Raw genomic sequence first — 15,594 nt, forward strand, 5'->3', positions numbered from 1 at the left:
CAAACAGGGCAGATATGGAAGAACAATGCTGAATAAAGCAGCTTTATGTATAGTTTAACAAATGATACAGAGAATCAGGGAACTAGCTGGGAACTGGATTGGCTGGCTATATGGATACTTGGAGCAGCTTGCTATTGGATAAGTATGCTGGGAAAAAGGATGTATAAAAGCCTGTGTAACTTCCTGCTCTGTTGTGCAGGATTTGAGATTTTATTCTCCGTGTACCTTTTTGCAGCTGCAAATAAACTTTTCTGCTTCTCCACCCCGTTGTGATTATTGGGTGTAGTACACCCGGTAACGAACCACTCCAGCTGTTGTTCAGCCTCTCGGCACTGGGTGCCGGCAACAAGGGGGCAGTGGGGAGGGAGAGCTGGAGAGTTGTGGGGGCAATGGGGGGGATGAGGAGGGGAGAGGATCGGGGGGCAGTAGTGAGAGGAAGGGGAGCCATGGGAGGCAGTGGGGGGGGGTGAGGAGAGGAGGGGGAGCCATGGGGGGCAGTGGAGAGGGACAGGGAGCTGGGGGGGGGGGGTGCCAGGGGGCACTGGTGGGGGGCAGCAATTCATACAGGTGGGGCTGGTGCTGGAGCGGCTGAGCTGCCAGTGTCCTGCCTGTAATCCCAGCTAATTGGCTTTGCCCCTCAGCCCTGGTGTTCCTGGGGGCGGGGGTGGGAAAATAAGAGGATTTCTCTGACTCCTTCTTAAGGCCCCGCTGTCCCGTCCGCTTGCTCTGTGCCTGACCTGGAGCTGCCTGTCCCAGAGTTGGCTGCCGCGCCCCGGTGCCCGGCCCCATGCCCCACAAGCGGCTAGATGAGGTCGAGTCGGAGACATGCAGAGAGGGGCAGGACCTGAATAAGGGGGGCCAGGCGCCCCCTAAGGAGGAGGAGGAGCCCAAAGCCAGCAAGAGCCCCGGCTCCGAGTCGCGTCGCAGCTCACACTCCAGCCACGGGCGCAAGCATGGCAAGAAGCATCACGCCGATGCCCATGCCGACGCCACCAAGGCCTACTCGCCCTTCCTCAACACTGTCTTCGGCAGGGTGCGCTTGCCTGGGGCGGAGATGGGGGGGGCAGAGCAGGATGGGGCACCAGGGAGGCAGGGCATGAGGGTGCTGGATGTGGGGCAGGGCATAGGGGTTCCGGGAGTGGGGCAGAACATGGGGCTCCAGGGTGGGGCATGGGTGTGCTGGGTGTGGGATGGAGCATTGAGGTGAGGCATTGGGCTTCGCGGGGGGCATGGGTGTAGGGTAGGGCATGGGGCATTGAGGCGGGGCATGGCGTTCAGGGGTGGGCATGGGGGCGCTGGGTGTAGGGTCGGGCATGGGGCTCCAGGGTGGAGCATGCGAGTGCTGGGTGTGGGGCATGGGACACTGGGTTGGGGGCAGGGATGGGTACATGGGAGTGGGAGCAGTGATGGGGCACAGCATGGGGATTTGAGGAGGTCAGGATGTGGGGGCAGAGTGGGATGAGGACATGGGGGTGGGATGGGGCAGGGCATGGAGGCACAGGGGGTAGGAGCAGAAATACAGGTGCGGTGGTGGGGTATGGGTGTGTGGGGGCAGGAGGAGTGGATGGATTGTTGTGGGGGGCTGGGCTCGAGGGAAGAGGGTGGATCATGGGTACGAAGAGGGGGAAATGTGGGCAAAAAGGTGCCCGGCAAGTGTGGGCATGGAGAGGACAGGCTGTGGTGTGAGAAGGGCTGGGCATGTGGGGTGGGGAGTGCTGTGTGGGGGTGGGCTGGGAGAGGAGAGGCAGCTGCAGTAGGGAGGCAGTGGGGGCATGGCCAGTTGGACGGTGTTGGTTGGGGAGCTCTTTGGGGTGAGATGAGGCATGGCTAGCTGGATTGTTTGGGTGGGGAGGGCGGACCATGGCTGGGTGGGCACGATCATGGTGGGGGCATGCTGGGGTGGGATGGGGGCAGCAGGGCAGGGTGGCTGTGCAGCACGTACAGCTTTCTGATGCCCAGAACGGTGCTGGGGGGCAGGCACCCTGCCCCCAGGCTCCTCCAGAGCGGGGAGGCGCTGGGCAGGCTCAGAGGGCCCAAGGGGTGGGGGAGAATGGGGCACTGCAGGCACCGGTGGGCCAGGGGTCCCCACTCCCAGATGCTCCACTCCACAGCCCCACTGGTGCCCATCATTCCCTGGGGCCAAGAGCCTGGAGGGATGGAGCCCAGTCCTCCAGGTCCTTCTCTGCCCCCCAGGCAGCTCAGTGGGCTGCAGCATGGCATGGCGCCCTTGGGGCTTAACAATGGCCCTGCTGCCTGCACCCTGTCACCCCGATTAGCTGGTATAAATAACCCCTTCTCAGCTCCCTGCTGGGAGCCCGCCAATCCCATTATCCCTGGGCGTGGGGCAGCCAGTGCCGGGGCCAGTCAGAGATGGGGGAGTAGGGGCTCTCAGGCGATGGAGTGGGGAGCAGGGCCCTGCTGGGGGGAGTGGGGCAGGGGTTGAACGGGTTGAACCATTGGAGGGCTGGAGTGTGGGTGGGGTGGGGGGCACTGGGAGCTGGCCGTTGAACCAGGCTGGGGCTGGAGATCACAGCTTTGCCCACAATCTCCTTAATCCCAGTTTCAGCAGGTTAATTTTGGCTGGGATTTCTCACCTGCTTCTGTGGCTTCTAAATGAAGTTGCCACCCTGACAGCACCTCCCGCGCCTCCCCTCCCCCACTGGACCCTTCACATCACCCCTCTCTGCAATGAGGTGTGTGCTCAAAGAGATGAGACCCCTCCTCACATTTCTCCAATAAAATATCACTGCTGGGCCCAAAATCCTCTAAGGGATGCTGGCTCTGATCTGGCCCTGGAGTGGGGAGGACTGCCTGGCTCAGGGGGCAGTGAATGGAACACAAGGCCTTTCCCCTCTAGGGGATGCCAGCTCTGATCTGGGCCTGGGGCGGGGGCACTGGCTGGTTCAGGCGCTAGGGGGCCAGTTGGCTGAGGCAGGCTGGCGTGGGGTGCTGGCTGTGCTGTGGGGCTGGGGGCGTGTGGCTCTGCTGCGCTGACCCTGCTGTTCAAGGCTAGTGGGGAAGGTGATGGGGATCGAGTTACAAAGGGCAGCGGTTGGGGGCATTAGCACTGAGCTCCCAGCATCCCTGGGAGCCACGGAAACACCCTGGGCATGGAGCCCCTGTCGTCCACCCCTGCTTGCTTTTTGGGGCTGCTCTACCCTCTGCCCTCCCCCACTTGCCTTGTTCAATCCCTGCTTGCTCTGGGATGGGGGCAGTTTTTCCCAGTTAGCCCTTTCCTGCTGTCTCCTGCCCTGGCTCCTGACCCTGCTTGTCATGCTGGCATGGCTCCTAGGGGTGGGTTTTGTGGGGAGGGTTTCCCTGACAACAGCTCTGTACTGGGGCTGCCTATCTAAGGGGGGTCCTCCCCACGTTCCTGGAGTCTAACTGCCTGCTCTTCTTTCTGCCCCCAGGAGAGAGATCTTTCCCCAGTAGAACTGGATGGTGAGTTGGCAGGAGTGGGGGCCTGCCCCTGGAAGGGGGGCACTGGGGCCCAGGCATGTCTGTTTGACCTCTTAGAGGTGGGGCAATAGATTGTGCCTGTCTCTCAGACATGCCCAGTCCCCTCTGGGTCAATGGCCAGGGACACAAGGAAGGGCACAGTGCCTGCCAATCTGAGGGGGTGGGTCTGGATTTATTTGTAGACTCTCCCAGTTGTGACCCTGTCCTGGGCTAGAATGTCTCTGGGCAAACCTAGGCATGCCCAGCCTGCAGCAGAGGATTCTGGGTAGCATATCCCACCTGGCATTGCCCACTTTACAATTAGAATGACCACTAGGGGGCGTCCCAGCTGGAACCACTGCTACTGGTGGAACCCCTCACCGTGCACCCCTGGGGGTCCTGGCAGCAGGGGCTTGGGCGCTGGGTGGCATCAGTGCAGCGGCCAAAGAAGGGGTCACCCCCATGCATCGATGGCCAGTTCGGGTTGGTTCTGACCCAGTTCTCACCCCACTGTGGCTGGTTTCCTTGGAGCCCCCAGGGGGACACCCGGGATAGGCACCCCAGCGCTGAGGGTGGCTCTGGCTCTTCCTCTTGGCAGAGCTGCTGGACGCCTTCAAGGAGTTCGACACGGACCAAGATGGCTTTGTGAGCTACAAGGACCTGGGCGCCTGCATGCGCACCATGGGCTACATGCCCACTGAGATGGAGCTCATTGAGATCTCCCAGCACATCAAGATGAGGAGTGAGTGTGGGGAATGGCTGTACCCTCAGGGGTCCCTCCCCGCACTGCATCTCACCCACCCATGAGACCCCTTCTCACTGCTCCTTCTGTGGGACCTGCCCCTGCCCCAGAGAGACCCCCGTCCCCTCAGACTGTTCCCCACCGTGGGACCTGCCTCTGCCCCAGAGAGACCCCCGTCCACTCACACTGCTCCCACCTTGGGACCCAGCACTGGCCCCCGAGAGAGACCCCCATCCCCTCAGACTGCTCCTCCCTGTGGGACCTTCCCCTGCCCCAGAGAGACCCCCCTCCTCACACTGCTCCCCCCTGTGGGATCTTCCCCTGCCCCAGAGAGACCCCCATCCCCTCACACTCCTCTGCCCCATGGGACCCTACCCCTGCCCCAGAGAGACCCCTGTCCCCTCACACTGCTCCCCCTGTGGGACCTGCCTCTACTCCAGAGAGATCCACCTCCCCTTTCACTGCTCCCGCCGTGGGACCTGCCCCTGCCTCTGCCCCAGATAGACACCCCTCCCCTCACACTGGTCCCCCCGTGGGACCCTGCCCCTGCCCCAGAGAGACCCCCCTCCTCACACTGCTCCCCTTGTGGGACCCTACCCCAGCCCCAGAGAGACTCCCATTCCCTCACACTGCTCCCCTGCCATAGGACCTGCCCCTGCCCCAGAGAGACGCCCCCTCCCCTCACACTGCTTCCCCCTGTGAGACCTGCCCCTGTCCCAGAGAGACCCCACTCCCCTGATGTGACTTCCCTCCGTGGGACCCCTCCCCATTGCGGGGGCTGGGCACTGATTTCCTTGTCTCTCCCGCAGTGGGTGGGCGCGTGGACTTTGAGGACTTTGTGGAGATGATGGGGCCGAAACTGCGGGAGGAGACGGCCCACATGGTGGGGGTGCGTGAGCTCAAGATCGCCTTCCGTGAGGTATGGGGGTGTAGGGGAACATGGGCACAGGGGGGAGGGGGAGCAGGTGGGGATGTGGCTGCACCCATCCAGTCGGGCGGTCCCACGCTCACCCCATTCTCTGTCCCCCTGCCCCCAGTTGGACAGGAACGGGGACGGGGAGATCAGCAGCATGGAGCTGAAGGACGCCCTCCTGGCCCTGCTGGGGGAGCAGGTCCCGCTGCCGGAGGTGGAGGAGATCCTGCGCGACGTTGACCTCAATGGGGATGGCCACGTGGACTTTGACGGTGAGACACCCTCTGCAGCACCCACCCCACCAACCCCCTGGGGAACCCATTGACCCCAGGGACTCCCCTCACCCCACTAACTGCACTGGCCTTTGGGAACCTGCCTCCCACCCACTGGTGCTAGAGACCCCCCACCTCCCTTCATACTGAGCCCTAGGGATACCTCCTCTGCCCCCCCCCCCACAGCAAGGACTCATCCCTGCAGAGATCTCCCCCTTCTCTCCCTGCCAGTGTCTTCCTGTGACACCCTCCCACCCCCGCAGTCCTCTCTGTGCTCTCCCCCTTGTGTTTAGTTGTGTGCTGGGCCCTTAACCCAGAACTATAGGGTCTAGGTCCCTGGGCTAAAGAGCCACCCCCCACCCCCTCCAGAACAGGGTGAGGCTCAGACTCACTTTCTAGAGCCCCAGGAGGGCTGTTTTTTCACAGGGTGCCTGGGGGCAGAGCTGCCTCCTTTGGGATTGGATGGAGGAGGGGAGGGAGCCAAAGCTAGGACTGGGGAGGGGCAAATGAGAGGAGTGGCAGTGATGGCTGCGGGGTGGAGGGGACAATCTCCCCCCAGCATCCTGTCTCCCCGGGGGGCATGATTCCTCCCTTTGGCTGCTCCAAGCCCTCACCCTGCCCTTCACAGCCCCCCTGCAGCCCTGTGCCCCCTCCTGTAGAAGCTCTACATGCACTGCTTGGGGTGGGCAGCAGCATCCTGAAGCCTGGTAGGGGGAGCTGTGGCACGGGTTACGGTCTAGGGGATGCAGTGTGGGGTAGCACAGGACAGTGCAGTCCGGCTGTGCTGTGCAGGATGTGCATTGGGAGGTGCTGGTGTTTGCTCACTCCAGGTCCCACGTTGTGTCTCTCTCAGAGTTTGTGATGATGTTGTCCTCCCGCTAACAAGGCCCTCACCCCCCATCGCCATCGCCATTCCAGCCTCCAGGGGACCCGAGCAGCTCCAAGTGGATCCCCACTTCTTGACAACTGGTGACCCCCCTTCTTCGCCAGCAGGAAGTTCCCTCACGCCTCCCTTATGGGCCTAAGAAGACCCCTCCCACCGGGTCTGCCTGCCCCTCTGCTGGCCCCTCTCCCTCACAGTGCGCTGCCAGGGAGCAGGGGCCTGAATGCCCAGTTGGCAACCCCATTGGGGGGCTGCTAAGTCTCTGACGAGGGCAGGCCCTGCACCCCAGCTGGGAGCCCAATAGGCGGGCTGTGGAATTTATTAAAAAACTACACGTAAGAATAAAAAACCTTCCCTTGTATTTCAATGAGCTGGATGGCAGTCTGTACGTTTGCTCTCCGGGACGAGGCCCCTTTCAAATACTATGCACGCGTCACATTCCATTTCCCAAAGTGAGGCTAAGAGGGAGAAAAAGTAAACAGAGACAGACGTGCCCTGATGAATGCAATGTGGTGCAATGAGCCTTTGATGGTGATGCACATAAAAAAAGACATACAATTCAAGCCTAAATTTTATATTTACTTTTGACTTAGGGTAAAAGCTGAAACGAGCCAGACCTGGAACGGCATTATAATTAATTATATCACATTTAAAGACAGTGGAGAAAGTGACATGTACTTGGGAAGACTATTTTGGGAATGACCAGAAATGATTAATTATTAATTGCTTGTCATCCCAAAATATTATTCTCAAGGGTGTGTTGTTGTCTCCACTGAGCATGCTTATGTCCAGAGTTCTTATATTTAGCTTTAATGTTAGTTTCCACTGTCTGAAAATGTTAATTCTGGCACAAATGACAGATCGCAATCTAATGCTAGCCACCATGTTTGTTTGGATTTTAACCCTACTAGCCTCGTTATGGGTTGGTTCCTGAATATTCAAGATTCAAAATTAAGAGTGACCTATGATAGACGCAACGTTACACTACAGTCATATGAACTTGACGTTACAGGAGTCATATGATGGTATCAAGGTATGCCATGGCAGAGAAAAACATTGGGAACCACTGCTTTGGAGGACTCTGCTCAGTGGACCAGGCCCCCAAGGGGGTCCCACTCTTCCTCCAGGGCTGGCCACACCCTCACTTGCCTCTGGGCTCCAGCCCTCCTGCCTCATGTGGGGAGCTCTGCCCAGCAAGGCCAACTGAGCCAGAAGTCCGCTTAGGGATGTGTAACTCTCCAGGGCCTGATGCACTCCAGCGGGTATTTGCAGTGACACGGGGCAGCTTTTCCAACCAGGGCAGGGTTGGTTAGTCCCCTGGCATACAGCTTTCCAAGTCCTGAGGGTAGCCCAAAGAAAGGAAGGTTAAAGCACAATCCTTCTGGCCAAGCCCGAGCAAACCACCTGCCTTGCTGTAGCAAATTCCATCTCAGGCACTGTGTCTCTCTGGCGTCCTTAGTCGGGGCCAGGTTCTTCCAGAAGCCCACTCTTGGTCCTCCACTGGTCACCTCCCAATCCTTTGGCTCCAGGCAAGGACATGCAGAATTCACAGCCCTGCCTGCTGTCCAGTGTCCAGTCCTTAGGGCTTCCCATTGTCTCTCAGGACCCTCTCTTGAGCTGGGTCAGTTTCAACCAGTTTTCTGATGAACCTATTCATTGCGGCCCAGACAGCAAGGTCTCTCACATACACACTCCCCTCCTGTCCCACACAGCCCCCCCAAGAACTGATTTAACTCTCCACTCCCAAACTGGCTAGCAACACAGTACAGAGGGAAACTGAGGCACACAAGATTCATAAAAATATTACAGAAGATTTCCACTTCAGCACAGCTCTCCTCCCTTGGGGGCCGAACTGAGCAAGACGGCTTTACCCTTTGACCTGGGAGGCTTGAGCCCACCATGGTTATTAGGAGACGCCCTAGCATAATGCCCATTTCCATGGTAGCAGTTCTACCTGGCACTTGCGAGATGCGTACAGCACAGTTTCTAACCAAGCGTACAGGTTTCACACCCCAGGGCAGAGCTGTTTCACACCCTCCCTTTGGTCTGTTCTGTTTGATGACATGAGCAGGGTGCACATGGGAAATTTCCATGCAGTCCCCAGCCCTTTGGCCACCCCAGACCCTTTGGGTTTGAAACTGAGTCCTGCCACTACCTCCTCCCTGTCTTTTTCCAGGGAAAGATGAGGGCACGGAACCCACATTCCTCCATGGGTCAGCCATCCTGGCTGCAGACCGGGGTGTCCTGACCCCTAGGTTGGCTAGGAAGTGACCCTGTGAGCGTCTGGTGGGGTCAACCTGTTGCCCTCACCCTCAGGACAGAGTCCTGTCTTATGGTCCCCGGCCCTGATGGGCTGTGATTCAGACTGTCTTGGGTAGGCGCACCCATCAGGTCCATGGCCATGCCCTGACAAGTTGTGTCCAAGTCCAGTAGTTGTGTCCAAGTCCAGTAGCTTAGCTAGGGCCTCAGCCACCACTGGACCTAGCTTGGCCTCTACTTCCCCAGGCTGGCTCCCTTGGTCACAGCAGCAGGCCTCAGGGAAGTTGTGCCTGAGCCCATGTGACTCACATCTGCTGTGTGGAGATGGCTGGGTCCATTCCTCTGCCCCACTTGGATACAGCTGTCTGCTTATGGGTCTCCCGACCTTAACCTTTCCTCCTTCTCCCTATATGCACTGTCACTAACACCTCCGGTCTGCTTGGTTCAGACTCTGGGCTAGGCCAGGAGGAGGGGCTGAATTTTATCTTAAAGTGACACATTCATTCCCCAAAAGGAAGTCAAAGCTGATGTCCTGGATGTCTGCCAAGGGATCTCAGCCATAGGTAGGGCCAATGGCTTCCCATTTGGAATCTTCCTTCAGGTTGTCCTGCCTTTCAGGATTTGATGGGGTTTCACCAGCAAGAATTCTCTCTGTCCCACAGTCCCTCCAGCCCATGAATGTCTTCCCATTAACCTTCTGCTCCCACTACAGCCTTAGGCTTTCTGTCCGCTAACCATGTTTTAAGCTTGTAGGGACATATCTTACAAAGTTGTTCCCCAGATCCTCCAGTGTAGTGACACCTGCATCTTTGCCCCATCATCATTCTTCCATCAGGGTGGTGGCTTCCATATGTGTCACAACCTTGATCTTTTGCATACACTCCAAACCTTTTCCTGTAAGCCTCAGGTGTCATTTCAGATTTAAGCAGTGGAGTCTTTTCAAATTGTTCATGGCCCCCACTATCAATTCTATCCGTTTGGCTGTATACCTGTATTGCTTTGGAACCGAGTGAGACAGACTGTACCCCTGAGTCCACACCCTATTGTACAAGGCATGCCGTGAGAGGTATCCGTGAAAAAACTCATAATTTGCTGATCAATAATATCATGGCAAAATATACATAGCCACGTTCTATGGGAAGTTCTAAACATAAGCGGAGATCATGACTAGAAGTAGGTTTTCCAGAGACTTCTGGGGAGTGGCCAAACCAGTTCCTCAGAGAGGAAGGACAAATTGATGCCTCAGCCTGGTGTCAACAAGCAGGGCCATTACCTGCTAAGTGGCCATTCTTTGGCAGGAAAGGGGGCAGGGGCAAAAAAACCCCAAACCAAAAACCCTACATCTTAGCAAAGAACCAGCCTGGGGTTCCACTCCACACAGGCTGCCTGTCGCCTGTTCCCAGCTGGAAATGCATCTCAAAGTGGGGACAGGACTATAAAAAAAGGGGGCAGACACCCCAAGGGACTCCTCCTTCCTTTCACTCTGTCCATCGATTTGCTGCACCAGAAGGAACAAAGGAAGCAGCCGTTACACAGAAGCCCAGACACGCAATCAAGGAGTCAGTGAGGCTACAGGGCCTACCCTGGAGGAAGAGTGAGACCCCTTGAGGGTCTAACACACTGAAGGGGTTCCTCCAAGAAACTGTTTAAAAGGTGCAATGTAGCACCAATCCTGTGGCAGTTGGTGTTAGAAGTGGGATACTGAATGCATCAGTAGTGTTTTGCAATACTGACTTGCTGAAGTAAAAAACAAGGTTAGTCAAAGGAAGAAGCAAGAAAATGGCATATAACTATCTCCCTAAGAAGGACATCATAAACCTGTGCGGGGAGAGAGGGTTTGGCCTAGGAAGTTTGGCCCGTAAAACTGTTGAGAGCATGCGGTGAGAGAAATTTTGCTGTGAATTTAACGTCGTTCGTTCAGGGAGGCTTTATTTGTGTTTTATCTTTACTTTTCTTGTAACCCTTTCTGACTTTTATGCTTCATTATGTATTCACTTCAAAGCTCTCTCCCTCTGTAGCTAATAAACTTGCTTTATCTAATCCAGTGTGTCTAAACAGAAGTGTTTGGGAACCTCCATTTAGGACAGCAGGTGGGTGCATATCATTTCTATGAATAAAATGATGGACTTTAAGTGAACATGTGTTGGCCAGGAAAGGGCTGGGCAGCACAGGATGTACGTTTCTGGGGAAAATCTAGGACTGGGGGTATGCTAGTGTCACCCTGAAATATAGTCAAGGCTGGTGAAAGCCAGAGCATCATCCATGTGTGGCTGGCTGGCTGCAGCCCACACACAGACACAGCTGGGAGTGACTTGTTGTTCGTGAGTTGTCCAGACTGGAGTCTACAGTAGCAAAGTCATGTAAAGGGCACCCCAGGTTAGAGGGCAGGGGTGACAAAGCTACTCACATGTCTGCATTGTACCCTGGTACTGAGTTAGTAGGTAAGACATTGGAGCTGGTAAGCAGGGTCATCCTGGTTCAAATCACAAGGCTTCTCAAAGGCAGTGATTTCGGCATCTATATCATCCCCTTAAACTGGGGCAACTGTATGGTATCTAGGCTTCCTGAGGATTGGCATCCCGAGGTCTTTCCCCACTTCCATTTCTCCATCTCCAGTTCATGCTTCTGTGTTCTTTTTCATGTTTTTGCTGCTTCTCCTGGTCAGCTCCCTCCCTTGCACAGTACTCCAGTCTCTGCCACTCTACTTGAAGATCCTTAGCTCCCAGCTCCAATTCTCACCACTTCAAGTCTATTAATGGGGAACCAGGTCATGAAGGTTCCCTGCTGAAAGGAGAATCAGGTCTTGAGGCCGTCCTGCTGCTGCTGTGGCCTTTCTTGATCTTGGACCGCCTTAGAACTTCAACTGGCTCTGGAATCTGGTTCTTGGTCCAATCATCCTTCTCCAGCCATGCACTCAGTTGCTTCTTGTTGAGCTTTCCAATGCTTAACCCTCTCTCCCAGCACAGGTTTATGATGTCCTTCTTAGGGAGATAGTTATATGCCATTTTCTTGCTTTTTCCTTTGACTAACCTTGTTTTTTACTTCAGCAAGTCAGTATTGCAAAATACTACTGATACATTCAGTATCCCACTGCTCACACCAACTGCCACAGGATTGGTGCTACATTGCACCTTTTAAACAGTTTCTTGGAGGAACCCCTTCAGTTTGTTAGACCCTCAAGGGGTCTCACTCTTCCTCCAGGGTAGGCCCTGTAGCCTCACTGACTCCGTGATTGCGTGTCTGGGCTTCAGCCCTCCTGCTTTATGCCACAAGCACTGACCAGTGAGTCCAACTGAGCTAGACTCCTGGTAGAGACTTGTCCACTTTTCAGGGACTGATTCACCTGAAGGAGTGGGGCTGGATGGGACCTGGCCAGAGGGCTGAGGCGTGGGAAGGTGCCACTCCCCAGCCTAACAGTGACTATAGCCAGGGGGTGCTGGAGCTGAAGAGGCTGCTCCAGCCACTCTCGCTGGCTGGTGGGGTACCTGGGATCCCTGGTGGGGTGGAGATTGGAGGAACCTGATATTGGAGAAAATGGGAATGGATGGGTGCACACAGACCCTGGCATGGGGAGGTGGGGAGGAGATGGGTGGCCCTGATATAGGGGAAGGGGCCAGTGGGGGGCACAGGGAGTCCCTAGCATGAGAGAATGGGGGCACACAGGGACTGGGGGAATGCAGAGAGTCCCTGCAATAGAGGGGGATGGCAGGTGGCAGCAGGGAGCTGTGGGGGGATGGAGGGATGCATGGAGCCCATAGGGTGCAGTGCACCCAGTTGACACAAGCTACCACCTGTGCACCCCTTAGTGTATTGACCCTCGCAGCTCCCCATGAGGCAGAGCAGTGCTGTGATCCCCATTGTACAGATGGGGCAATTGAGACCCAGAGGCTACATGATTTGCCCAAGGTTACCCAGGGAGCACATGGGAAAGCTGGAACTTGAATCCAGGCCCCTCAAAGCCAGTGTCGTAACCACTGGGCCAGCCTTCCATCTCAACTGCCCCCCATTGCTCCAGCACTTCCCCCTGGGATCTAACTCTTTTTGGGGACCATGGGGATCTCAGTGCTGGAGACAGACCAGGCTCAAGGCCTGGGGCAAGACCCCTAGCTCCCAGCCCCCTAGAGAGAATCAGCTCTTGGGTCCCTCAAAGCTGCTCCTCATGGGTTACGTCCCATGGACCAGTCCTGAGGCCCATGGTTGCCATGCTGCCCTCCCGCTGGCTGTTGCACTACAGAGTGTCACCTGGCTGTGGCCCCCTAGTGTCCCTTTCCAGGTTTCCCTGCCTGTCAGCGGGGCTGGAGCAGAGCCTTCTGCCCAGGCTGCTGAGCTAAAGGAGAATCCCACCAGCGTGTAGAAGAGCAGTTGTGAACCCAGCCAGCAGAGGGCAGGGTGAGACAGGTGCTCATCCAGAGAGGTTAGGAGTCTGTTCCAGATCTCGAGCTCCAGCTGTAGTGGCTCTGTGCCTTTAGCTCCGGCGGACCCCACTTCAGTGCCCAGTGTGTCGGCTGTCACACACCCCGCTGGGTCCCAGCTCCAGGGAAGATCTCCATGCTTGTAGTCTCATTCCTTTCCCTGCCCGTGGCAAAGCCGCTGGAGGGGCCTGGGTCTGAGAGCCCCAGCCAGGGGTGGGGCTGGGGGAGAAGGGCTCCTGAGAGTGGATTCTCCCATTGCGACCCCTGCACTGATCTGGATTCGCTCCCTTGGTGTGTGCGCCAGCATTTCCCCAGAAGGGGAGTGGGATTGGGGTGGGGGATGGAGTGGATGGCATCAGTTCCCCCGGACTCCCCGTATTTCTGCTCTGACACCTCAGAGCTCGTGTCAGTCCCATGTGCTCCCCTTTGCCCTATGGGGTGCATACCCTTTGCTGCTTCTAGTACTGCCCTTTCCCCACTGGGCTGCCATTGCGGGGACCTTGCATAGTTCAGAGATGGTGTCTTTCCCCCCGGTTCTAACTCCACCAACGAGCTAATCTCCAGCGCGCAGCATCCTCCATTGCCGATGCTGCAGTCACCTGGCTCGGCCGGTCTGAGCAGAGCATCCGCTGCTCTCCAGGCTCCTGGGGTAGAAGCCTCCTGTCTGTGTGTGACACCATCCTTATCAGACCCCCATCACCGTAGTAACGGAGTACCGCCCAATCTGTTTCGTATGAACCATCACGCTCCCTCCCCGGGAGGCAGGGCAGTGCTGTGATCCCTGTTGCACAGATTGGGAAACTGAGGCACAGAGCTGCTAAGGGACTTGCCCAGGTCATGCAGGGAGTCTGTAGCACAGCAGGGAATTGAACCAAGTCCCAGGCTAGTGTTTTAACCACTAGACCATCCATCCCCTCCCATATAGCAATATGGGGGGGCAGGGCAGGTGTGACTCCCCCCACCTCCAGTTGAGACCCCCTGTCCTAGTTATCCCAGCCCCTTCCTCAAGAAAATAATGGGCCTGAGCCATCATCCCCACCCAGGGCTCAAGAGTCCTCGAGCTCCCTTGTGGCAGAGCTGTGCCCTCCCCTTCCTGCAGGAGTGGCAAGGGGAACCCAGGCCTCCCACTTCCTTCCAGCCCAGGAACCCTAGAGTAAGCAGCTCCATCCATCCCACTCACTGCTACTTCCCACGGCCACTTCCTACCTTCAGGCTGATGGCAAGTCTGTTCAGGTTGCCTGGCCGCGCAGCCCCTTGCAGGCTGGGCCCGTTCCAGCTCCCTGGGAGGGCCCTTGCTCAGATGCTGTTCTGGCCAGGGTCTTGCTGCCCTGGGAGCTCAGCTGCTCTCTCCCTAGGAGGCTTCTCCTTCCAGGAGCAGCCTGTGAGCTCAGCTGTTGCTAGTCAGCAACTTCCTCACAGAGCTTATGCCCATTAACCCCTTTGCAGCTGCTACTGTGTGGGCCCCTCCTATGCTAGGGGATCTGTGGGCACCATACCAGGGTACCTCAATTCTTTCCTCCCCAGCCAGGGGTTCTGTGTATCCCACTTCCCCTCTTCCACCCATGCCAGAATCCCTCATTTCCTCTCACCACGTCCCATGCCAGGGGCTACCTGCATCCCACCCATTCCCTCTGGCCCTCCCCACCATTATTATTGGGCACTCAGTCATCCAGGGTGTCAACATGTTAAACTCTAGTGGGAGGCTATGCTGAGCTGAGATGGGGGTGTTGTTATGTGTGCCGGTATTAAAGGCGCGGTCAACCAGCTGTATGAGCTACAGACAAGTGGAGAGGTGCTTGATGCTGTGGCTGTGCTAATCAGATGCCGGGGCTCTGTGGATCCCCCATTTCAGATCCCCACCCCCGCATTTTAATAGTTTTCTGCCTATCACTGCCTAGAAATTCCCTGGGAGTTTGGAATGGATGGGGTGTGTGATTCCAAGATAGACAGACACTGGAGATGCCATCAAGCTGAGTGACAGAGTGAATGGGGTAATTATCTTTTATTGGACCAACTTCTGTTGGAGAAAGAGATGACCTTTCAAGCTCCACAGAACTCTGCTTCAGGTCTTCCCTGTATACGCTCGAAAGCCTGTCTCTTTCACCAACAGAAGCTGGCCTCATAAAAGTGATTACCTCACGCACTTTGTGTCTCTCTTATCCTGGGGCGAACGTGCCTGCCACAATACTGCATATAGCCTGCTCAGCCAATTACGGACTGGAAGGCACTCAGACACTATGGAGGGGGGCATAAGTACCTTAGCTAGAAAAGAGCAGTTCTTTGTTTCATGAGTTTGCCCCATATCCCAGTTGGGCTGCAGCAGTTGGCCACCCCTGCAAGCAGCATCCCTGAGACAGTAGCCTTGTATCCAGGTTCAATCTCCCCGCTGGGTGAGGCCCCCCCCCCACGCTAGTAAGTGGCTTTCTTTAAAATTGCTCTTTTCTGATCCCATTGGAAATTTATCTACCCAAGGAAACTGACCAGCCGTGCAACAGTGGAATAAACGATTCTGCTACAGGTCTGCCAGAATAAGTCCCCATGTGGCTGCTCTATTCCACAATAAAAGTGACTTCCAAAGCAGAGTAAATATTCTGGATTAAAGTTAGTTTTGTTCTGGAATAGGGTCTCCACAGGGGGAGATATACTAGAATGGTTTATTCCACTATCCCAGTCAG

At 56.5% G+C, this 15,594-nt stretch overlaps 1 protein-coding gene across 1 annotated transcript; it reads left to right on the plus strand.

Moving 5' to 3' along the window:
• Positions 1 to 787: 787 nt before the first annotated feature.
• Positions 788 to 6,371, plus strand: LOC140913793 (calcium-binding protein 2). Its single transcript, XM_073350589.1, has 6 exons — positions 788 to 1,033; positions 3,411 to 3,441; positions 4,037 to 4,180; positions 4,990 to 5,099; positions 5,218 to 5,365; positions 6,219 to 6,371. Exons 1-6 carry the CDS (start codon positions 788 to 790, stop codon positions 6,245 to 6,247), a joined length of 708 nt encoding a protein of 235 aa, XP_073206690.1. The 3' UTR covers positions 6,248 to 6,371.
• Positions 6,372 to 15,594: the final 9,223 nt, after the last annotated feature.

Source organism: Lepidochelys kempii, chromosome 6, assembly GCF_965140285.1.
Source record: "Lepidochelys kempii isolate rLepKem1 chromosome 6, rLepKem1.hap1, whole genome shotgun sequence".
NCBI classification, from domain to species: domain Eukaryota; kingdom Metazoa; phylum Chordata; order Testudines; family Cheloniidae; genus Lepidochelys; species Lepidochelys kempii.

What these genes read in the sequence shown, in the direction of transcription:
- LOC140913793 (XM_073350589.1), top strand. Translation starts at nt 788, where the DNA reads ATGCCCCACAAGCGGCTAGATGAGGTCGAGTCGGAGACATGCAGAGAG. An exon ending in TTCCCCAGTAGAACTGGATG is followed by an intron (nt 3,442 to 4,036) that starts GTGAGTTGGCAG and finishes TCCTCTTGGCAG; the next exon opens with AGCTGCTGGACGCCTTCAAG. An exon ending in TGGCCACGTGGACTTTGACG is followed by an intron (nt 5,366 to 6,218) that starts GTGAGACACCCT and finishes TGTCTCTCTCAG; the next exon opens with AGTTTGTGATGATGTTGTCC.